The sequence below is a fragment of the Vombatus ursinus genome, unplaced genomic scaffold, assembly GCF_900497805.2.
Source record: "Vombatus ursinus unplaced genomic scaffold, bare-nosed wombat genome assembly UNPS02014797.1, whole genome shotgun sequence".
In the NCBI taxonomy this organism is placed as follows: Eukaryota; Metazoa; Chordata; class Mammalia; order Diprotodontia; family Vombatidae; genus Vombatus; species Vombatus ursinus.
Window position 1 is genome coordinate 16,808,375 of NW_020954575.1, and position 10,045 is coordinate 16,818,419.

General features: G+C 38.3%; 1 protein-coding gene across 1 annotated transcript in view; it reads left to right on the plus strand.

The window, feature by feature from the left end:
* The window catches only part of LOC114049137 (signal transducer and activator of transcription 5B), a 63,106-nt gene that overhangs the window by 41,260 nt on the left and 11,801 nt on the right, over positions 1 to 10,045 (plus strand). The window contains exons 2-4 of the mRNA XM_027870314.1: positions 5,625 to 5,765; positions 8,690 to 8,846; positions 9,307 to 9,459. Of these exons, the coding sequence (XP_027726115.1) occupies positions 5,638 to 5,765; positions 8,690 to 8,846; positions 9,307 to 9,459 (438 nt within the window). The 5' untranslated portion in view covers positions 5,625 to 5,637. The remainder of the gene's footprint in view (positions 1 to 5,624; positions 5,766 to 8,689; positions 8,847 to 9,306; positions 9,460 to 10,045) is intronic.

The following is a 10,045-nucleotide window of genomic DNA, read 5'->3' on the forward strand; positions in this document are numbered from 1 at the left end:
CTCCTTTTCCCATTTGTGTGATCTCTTTGGGATATGGATCTAGAAGTGGTATTACTGAATTATAAGTATGAATTTAAGAGTATTTTAGATATTATTTTATCTAAGATGTCTTGGATTAGGACTATTCTAAGAGAATAATGAATCTTGACTTAGAAATCATACATTCCTCCACTTGATAAAATTAAGAACTAAGATAAGACATTCATACATTTTAGTAGAATTATTATAAAGCATAATCCTAGACACTTACCATGGCTCCAGATGACTCTGTCCCAAATATTAGGACCATAAATTTAGAACTGGAAAAGAATGGCCATCCAGTCCATTTTATGGATGAGGAAACTGAGGTCAAGACTGGGTAGTAAATGGCTTGCTCAAGGTCACACATGAGTAAATGTCAGAAACAGGGTTTGAACGCAGGTCCTCTGTATCCAAAGCCAGTGCTCTTTCCACTATACCAGAATGCCTTTCAGATGTAATTTATTATCATACACTTGATTCATAGGGCCTATATTGATACAATAAGTTTTTTATGCTATTATTGTTCAGTCATTTTTCAGTCCCATTTTGGGTTTTCTTGGCAGAGGTACTGGAATGGTTTGCCATTTCCTTCTCCAGCTCATTTTACAGATGAGGGAACTAAGGCAAACAGGGTTAAATGATTTGCCCAGGATCACACAGCTAATAAGTGTCTGAAGTCAGATTTGAACTCAGGAAGATGAGTCGTTCTGATTCCAGGCTGGGCAGTCTATCCACTGTGCCACCTAGTTGCATCCACAATAGGTTAACAGAGGTTTATTTGAGTTAGAAAAATATAATAATGAATGAAACAGATCATATTTTGTTTAAATTGTAACACCAATTCAATTGGGAGCTGTTGAGTGGAAAAATAAATGATAGGTACATTATAGAAATTATTTTGGCAGGGGTGTGAAGGACAAAAGAAGCGGGAAGAGACTGGACTTCCATAGATGATACCCAGGAGTTTGTTATGGTAATCCAGGCAAGAGGTGATAAGAGCCTGGGATAGAAGACTAAGAGAACAGTTCCTTCGAGAAGGAAGTCTAAAGAGGATCATTGTAAATATACAGGGAATTCACCAACAACTTAGATTTTTAAGACATGCTGAATTAGGGTAGTTAAATGGAATACAATCATAAAAGCATGGTCTACTCCAATAAGCAGAGTATCCAAATTGCTAAATCTCAGAATGTGCTAAGACTGGCCAGGAAAATTAAGGATATTTTAAAAAGTCTTTTAAAGCTATATGGAAAAAGAGGAGGTACAAAGAAAGGATGGGACCATTGCTTGTGGTAGATGGGACAATGATAACATAAAGAAAAGTAGGGCCACTCATTTTGATTTTTTGATTGGCTTTGTTTTGTCTTGGTTTCCTGTCAAGGAGGTGGTCTTTAGACCAAAAAGGGCAAAATAAAAATTGCTAATAGAGGAATTGATTCGCCGGCCAGGTAAGATGGGTAGTAAGAGAGCCCCTAGCAACCTTGATGAATTCAAGCCAGCTGACTCAAAGGAACTACTCTAACCCTGGGTGCTGAAAGAACTGGCAGTAATATTTGAAAGATTGTTAAAAACTAGAGATATTACCATTTTGAAGAAGGGTAAATGTGTCAATTTTCTTTCTTTTAAAAATTTTAAATAACATTTTATTTTCTCCCAATTATGTGTAAAGACATTTTTAATACTCATTTTCAAAAATTGAGTTCCAAATTTTCTCCCTCCCTCCTTTCTCACATCAGTTTTCAAAGGACAGAGAATAGAACTTCCAAACTATACCCCGAATGAACTTGACTTCAATTTCTGGGAAAATTCTAGAGTATATTATTAAGAAGATGGTGATTAACTAGAAAAGGAAGTAATAATCACAAAGAGGCAGCATGGTTTCATCAAGAACAAGTCGTACCAAACTACTTTATTACCTTTTTTGATGGGGTTACTGAACTGGTAGATCAGGAAAATGTTGTAGATATAGTTTACCTAGATTTTAACAATGCATTTGATAAACTATCATACTATTATTGTAGAGTAGATGGAGAAATGTGGGCAAAATTATAGTACAATTAAGTGTAGTATCGTATACTTAGATAATACCATCTAAACCTGGCCCAAGAGTAGTCATTAATGGTTTAATGTCAACACGGAAAGGGATCTCCATTGGATTTCACCAAGATTCTATGCTTTGCCCTACTCTTTTTTGTTGGGGGAATACAATTGAGGTTAAATGACTTGCACAGGATCACATAGCTAGTGTCTGAGGCTGGATCTGAACTCAGTCCTCCTGACTACAGGGCCTGTGCTCTATCCACTGTGCCACCTACCTGCCCATTTTGCCCTACTCTCTTTAATCTTTTTATTAAGGATTTGGATAGAAGCATATATGGAATACTTATCAAATTTGTCGATGATAAACCTGTGTGGAATACTTAATATACTGGATGACAGAATCAGGATTTTTAAAAAATGTCACAGACTAAATAGAAAAATTGACCAAATCAAATATAACATTTAGCAGGGATAAATGTAAAGTCTCGTACTTGTATTCAGAAACATTCCCAAGCACAAAATGGTGAGTTATGGCTAGACAGTTCATCTGAAAAAAGATTTGAGAATTTTAGGGGACTGCAAAGTGAATATAAGACAGCAGTTTAATATGGTATCCATGAAAGCTAATGCAACCTTGAGCTGCGTTGAGAGCCATGGTATCCAGAAAGAAGGAGATGATCATCCTGCTATTCTCTGCCTTTGTCAGTCCCCATATGGAGTGTTGTGGTTCAGGTCTGGGTGCCACATTTTAGGAACTTTGATAAGCTGTAGATGATCTAGACAAGGGCAACCAGGGTGGTGATGGGGTTCAGTTTCATGTTGTAAGAAATCAATTGGGGGCAGCTAAATGGCATAATGGATAGCGCACTGGCCCTGATGTCAGGAGGACCTGAGTTCAAATCTGGATTCAGACCAAATACTTGACACTTACTAACTGTGTGACCCTGGGCAAGTCACTTAACCCCAATTGCCTAAAAATAAAAAAAATAAAAGAGAGATCAGTTGAAGGGATTTGGGGCTTTTAGCCTAAAAAATTAGAAAAAAAAAACATAGGGAACATATGATAGCTGTTTTAAAGTTTTTAAAGAGCCGTCATTTGGAAGAGAGGTTAGTTAGACTTGTTCTCTTTGGTTCTAGAGGGCAGAACTAAGAATAGCATGTGGTAGTTACAAAGAAGGCTTGAGGTAAGGGAAAATGTTCTCACAAAGCTATCCAAAAGTGGGCTGCCCCTGGAGATAGTGGGTTTTCCTTTACTTGAGATCTTTAAGCAAAGACTGGAAAACACTTGGATTGAATGTGTTGCAGAGGGAATCCTGTTTCAGGTGTGGTTTGACTTGATGGTCTCTGAAGTCTCTTCCACCTCTAAAATGATATGATCTTCCATCATTTCCCAAATCCAAGACATAAGTTCTCTTGATCTAAAACCAGGACATTCGTTAAAGTGTTTTTCTGACATGTGATTGAATAATAAACTGGGTTAAGCGCATTCCTTGTGGAAGATTGTCTCTCTGATTTCTTTCTTTCTGATACTAGCTAAAATATTGCACTTGTTCTATAGGTGATTTTATTGTGGTCACAATCAAAAAGCACCAAATAAAGTGTACTGCTCAAATGTTGCTCTGCAACATTGCACAACCCCAAAATAGATGCTGGCTGGCATCCACCCTACTTGTCACTGTTGGCTAACTGACCTGCCCCATAAATAGCTCAGTGTTATGTGATCAGATAACTACAACTTTAGAAAAGTAAAGTTTGTTTCCTGACACATGGGTGTACTATCTGTAGTATTTAAGAAATCTATAGCAAATACTCCAGATCTTAGCTGTAGCAGATCACTTTCCTTAGAGTCCCTGCTGTAGGGTTGCCTGAGGTCCTTTTTACTCTTTGGTAACTAAATTCCCTTGGATGGGCTCTAAAACAAATAGACCTGCCATGTATAAAATTCCATTCCATAGTAAATGGGGGTATAGTAAGATTCCATTTGAGCTTTTGTACAGGGAAGTGATTTGGTGCTTTGCTCTCTGAGATCTGGACTGATCCAATTTATGATGATGATTGGGATGTAGACTTTGTGATGATGTTGAGATGGAGACTGTGACAACTTAGGCAAACAAAGGGCTCATCCTGATTTTTTGGTAAAGTAGCACATTTTCTAAAATTGAGAAAGTCTTTTTTTTTAAAATTTATATTTTGAGTCAGCTAGGTGGCACAGTGGATACAGCACCAGCCCTAGAGTCAGGAGGACCTGAGTTCAAGTCTGGCCTCAGACACTTGACACTAGCTGTATGACCCTGGGCAAGTCACTTAACCCCGATTGCCTCACCCAAAAAAAATAATAATATTTTTTCCCAATTACATGTAAAAACAATTTTTAACATTCATTTTTTAAAATTTTGAGTTCCAAATTCTCTCCCCTCTCCCCTTCCCTCTCCCGGAGGTAGTAAGCAGTTTGGTATAGAGTTATACATGTGCAATCAAACAAAACATATGAAATTGAAAACATCTTAAAGAATGATATTAATCTGCTTACTTTTGATCCATTATGTGTTTTCTCAGTGTCCTCCCTGACTTTGATTGGAATGTGCTGATAATGACAGTAGCTTTTAAAGTGTATAATGTATCTGAGCATTGCTTCAGAAATGTCATGGCATTAGACTATGAAGTTGAATCTTGGAGTGTTTTCCCCAAATGTACATGTTTAGAATGCAGAGTCCTATATGTTACTGTCCTGTGAAGGTTAGCAAACTATATAATATTTTGTTAGACACCAGGCATCAGACATTTTCACCCTTCTTTTCATGAGTTTGCTTTAAAGTAATTCTTTATTATATTCACTAAAATTAAAGGATCCCAAACCCCTACCATTGTTTATTATTTCCCTTTATGATGTTGAATTGTCACTTTATTTTGTCAGCATTGGGAGGAGGAGCAGAAAGAGTAGCTATTAAATAGTGACTATTGAGGCTGCTAGTTGGCTCAGTGGATAGAGCTCTGGCCTTGGAGTCAGGAGGACCTGAGTTCAAATGTGACCTCAGATACTTGACACTTACTAGCTGTGTGACCCTGGGCGAGTCACTTAACCCCAATTGCCTCACCAAACAAAAAGTTAAAAAAAAATAGTGACTATTAAAGATTGTTCCATGCTCTATACCAAGGGTGAGGCCTTTTGACTGAGTCCAAGTTTTACAGGACAAATCCTTTTATTAAGAGGATTTGTTCTGTGAAGTTTGGATTCAGTCGAAGGGTTACATTTGAGGACCTAGAGGGCCATATGTGGCCTCAAGGCCCCAGGTTGTCCACCCCTGCTCTATACTGATACTTTTGTTCTTGGAATTTCCCAGACAGCAGCTACATTAACCGTGTCAGACAGCTACTTATGACCACTCTAAGTGACATTAGTGTCAAATTGTGATAAAATCCACAATTAATGTTGAAATCTTTCAAAAATGATCACTAGACCACTGGGAGGGGTTATAACTATGACTACTTTACAACTTCTCTTGCAGTGTTAAATCTTTTGACAATTTTTAAAAACAGCAACAAAATGTGGTTGGTTTATTTAGCAGGTTGTGAACAATGGCTGTGTGGATCCAAGCACAGCAGCTCCAGGGAGATGCCCTCCACCAGATGCAAGCATTATATGGCCAGCACTTCCCCATTGAAGTGCGGCATTACTTATCCCAGTGGATTGAGAGCCAAGCTTGGTATGTAGACTGGTTTTACTTATATTTTAATAACTTGGGGTACTTGGTGGGAGTCTAAAATGTGGATCTTTGCTTAAGAAGAATGGGGGAAAGTTAATTTAGGCTTTAAAATTCTATCTTTATGCAGAGAGTGGCTGGGGGTGGGAGGGGGGAGGGGAGGAGTTGGAGTCTTTGGGAATTTTTCTTCAGGGTATCAGCTAAAAGAATTAGAACATTATTTTTGTTGTGGAGTCTTTCCAGTCTTGGTCTGACTCTCCGTGAGCCCGTTTGGGGTTTTCTTGGCAAAGATAATGGAGTGGTTTACCTCCAGATCGTTTTACAAATGAAGAACTGAGGCAAACAAGATTAAGTGACTTGCCCAGCTGGTAAGTACCTGAGGTGGGATCTGAACTCAGGTCCTCCTGACTCTAGGGCCAGTGTTCTATCCATTGCACCACCTAGCTGCCTGTTAGACCATTGTGAGTGAATATCCACCATCAAGTTATGTTGTGAACTCCCAAAGGGTACAAAACATTGTATGAGTGCTTGAGTCAGCATTTTAAAAAAAAGGGGTGTGGCTTTTGTCCTAATGAGATGGATAAAACTGACAAACTTGTATCCAGCAGAAATTGCCACAAAATGTAAGCTGCCCTCTCTTGGGTGATGTCTTTGTCAAACCAAATATTTTAGGCTTAAAACAGTAGTGAATTGAAGTGTTCTTAGAGATTTTAAAATACAATCCATCCTGGTTGCCATATTAGTGTAGGTGCCTCAGGCCTCTCCTGTTTGACAGGCCTAGGGAAGAACCATTCTCCTTGCTACCGTATACATACTTAGCTGCATTTCAGTGATTGTGCCGCTGAATGGGTAGAAGTGACATGTTAGCAGACTTCCATTTAGAAAAGTGACATTGGACAACTCCAAAAAGTCTAAGAGTTTTCTGTGCAGCTTTAAAATGCCTTAGGCATGAAATCAGCTGTGAGTTCATAAAATCTAAGCATGTCAAATGTACTTTGCTTACTATCTCTCCTGATTTTTTTCACTTAGATGCTTTTTTAGGGGCAGGATGTTACATTTTTTTTTTTGTGGGAGGTTAATGGGAAAAGGCAGAGAAACAATAGCAAGTTACTGTTCAAATTTTAAAGCTCCACTAAGCAGTTTTACCATATAATCTCCGTATTAAATGACTATTAAAGAATTGTTTTAGGTTCATAATACAGCTTTAGTCTTACGTTGTATGAGTGATTATATCAGTATAAGAATTTTAATCAGAAAATCTTAGGTCCTTCAGGTCTAAACAGGACAAGTAAAACTGTTCATATCACTAAAATAAGTCAATAACTCAGTTCTGAATTGAGGCAAATTAGATTTCTCCAAGTTTTATTCAAAGTCTAAAAAAAACAAAGCAAAGCGAAACATCTGGAGAGTTATGGGGAGCCTCAAGCAGGGAGATTCTGCCAAATTCAGCATTCTTAATACCTGTTGTTCACTTTTATTTAATGCATCTAATACACCTTTTTAAAGTTTGCCTTTCCTTCCTGTTTTTCCCCAATGTTGGTTTTGGCATATTATTTGTTAGAGTAAACAACCAGATCTTTGAATACCTCTGTTTATGCCTACATTTGAAAACAGATGCATTAGCTTCAGGGGATGGGCAGTGAAATACAGTAGTACTAGGTCACTTGTTTGGATCCAGCCCAGGTCAGTTGTGACTGAGAGTTATTTCAATCTGACAGCTGTTTGGTTCCTTCTGTGAATGGAGTTAGCAATTTTAGTACTGTCTAGAAGCAATTGTTCAGAGTTACCAAAATAAACAAACAAAATCCAATTCTAAGATCCTACACTTTCCATTTTTTAAAGTAGCTCATTCATTCATTCAGCATTCACCTACTGTGTGCCAGGCACTGGGAATAAAAAAAAGAAGGAGTTCCTGCTTTCAAATAACTTACATTCTCTTTTTGGAGGTAACATTGTGTACACATTTAATAAATAGACAAAATAATTTCTAGGAAGGAGGGAATCAGGAGTAGGCCTCCTGTAGGAGGTGGTATTTGAACTGAACCTCATTCTCCATGACTGGAGTATTAACACTGCCCAGGTCTATAACTTGTGCTATTGGTGGCTCCCTTTCACAAACATTATGGGTATCTTCTTCCTAGATGGTTTGTTTCCAATGTTTAATGGAAACAATACAGAGAAGTTGACCTACTGTGTTTGTGTTGCTGTTCCTTCCCTGTCTCTTCTTGAGAAATATGATGTCTGATCCCTAGTTCTGACAGAGAAATAAATCACTGTGAGGGGAGGGATTGCAAGATTGCCTCCAGGCAGTCCTTTATTTAGACTCTGGAAAAGTGGTACATTCAGTTGGGGGTATTGCTGTATTTAGTCAAAATTGAGAGGACCACATACCTGTCAAAGTTCCAGAACTCTTATTGTCCATAAAGTACATAGAAATTCTCCTTTCCCCTTCGTGTACAAGAGCTAGCAAAAGCACCCCAGAGCAGACCTGTGGAAGAAAGGACGAGGGACAGTGCTTTGTAAAAGGAAAGAAAAGAGGGGCAGCTAGGTGGCGCAGTGGATAGAGCTCTGGCCTTGCAGTCAGGAGGACCTGAGTTCAAATTTGGCCTCAGACACTTGACACTTACTGGCCGTGTGAGCTTGGGAAAGTCACTTAACCCCGTTTGCCTCGCCGAAAAAGCAAAAAAAAAAAAAAAGGAAAGAAACTAGACTATACAGTCCAGCCAAGGTAATCAGCGAATGAGGATTAGATGAATATAGGCATCTAGTTGATTTACATGGAGCAGGTTCCTGAAGATTTCCTGATTGGGAGCAAAGAGGCAGTTCATTTATTTATTTTTAAAGATATTTTGCTGTGAGTTGAGGTTTTAAAATGCACAAGTAGAGTGCATGTGTGTATACACATATGTGTAATTTTTTTCCCCCAGGGACTCAATAGATCTTGATAATCCACAGGAGAACATTAAAGCTACTCAGCTCCTGGAGGGTCTGATCCAGGAGCTACAGAAGAAGGCTGAACACCAAGTGGGGGAAGATGGGTTTTTACTGAAGATCAAGCTAGGGCATTATGCCACTCAGCTTCAGGTGGGTGTGAAATCTGGGTGTAGTTATTCCTTCCTCCCAGGGAAATCTGTTACTTCTTTTAGAGCTCTCATCCCAAAGGGAAATTAGATTTGCTTCTTTATCTCATTGTTTCTTTGTGTCATGTCTAAGAGGTACCAGTTGTAAATGGACTCTAGATTTGTTGATGTTTACTCTATTTAGAAAAGGATATCTGTTTTTGTAACTTACTCTGTACCCTAGATTGGCATCCATTGATCAGGACACATATTTGCTTATTAATGTGGTTGCATTGTTAAAAGTGCTTCCATTATGAGTTCTTTTCAGAGCACAAAATCAGAGGTGTGAGGTTGCTAGTAATAATAAATAATAAAAACTAATAAATAATTAAAAACACTAATAAAAACTTACCTTTCTCAGAGGATAAATAGATCCCTATAGCTTAGACAAGGCCTACTTGATATTTGATGTTTGTTTCTTTCAGAACACTTATGACCGCTGCCCCATGGAATTGGTCCGCTGCATCCGACACATATTATATAATGAACAGAGGCTGGTCCGAGAAGCTACCAACGTGAGTGTCCCAGGGAGCTCTGTAAGAGCATCCTCTCTTGTCAGACTCTCTCTGTGTCACTGTGTGACTCTTGAGTGAATTTCTCCTATGCACAGAAGACTGTCCCAAGGGCTACTGAAGGGATACCAAAGAAATAGGAAAGATGATTCTTGACCCCAACTAACTTAACATCTGATAAGAGACATAGGACACCCATATATCAGATGATTTTGTTTTAATAATAAAGCATCACAAACAGGGATAAATGAATAAAGTTCAAAGAGAGTGAGAAATTCTGAGGCTCAAGTTTTGATGAATCGCGTAATGGTTGAAGATGCTGTTGACTGATTCTGAGCCAGGCCTTTTGAAAAACATTTTAAGTTTTTGTTGATATCATTTGGTTTTGTATCACCTTCATTTCTAAATATATCCTTCCCTCTACCTTCCCCTAAACTGTGGACCGTCCCCTGGAAGAGAGTGGGGAAAAGTCAGTCAGCAAGGTTTTTTTTATTAATTTTTTTTTGTTATCAACATTCACTTCCATAAGCTTTTGAGTTTTAAATTTTCTCCCCTTTCCTCCACACCTCCCTCCCCAAGATGGTGTGCAGCCTAATATAGGCTTTACATATACATTCCTATTAAACATATTTTCACATTAGTCATGTTGTAA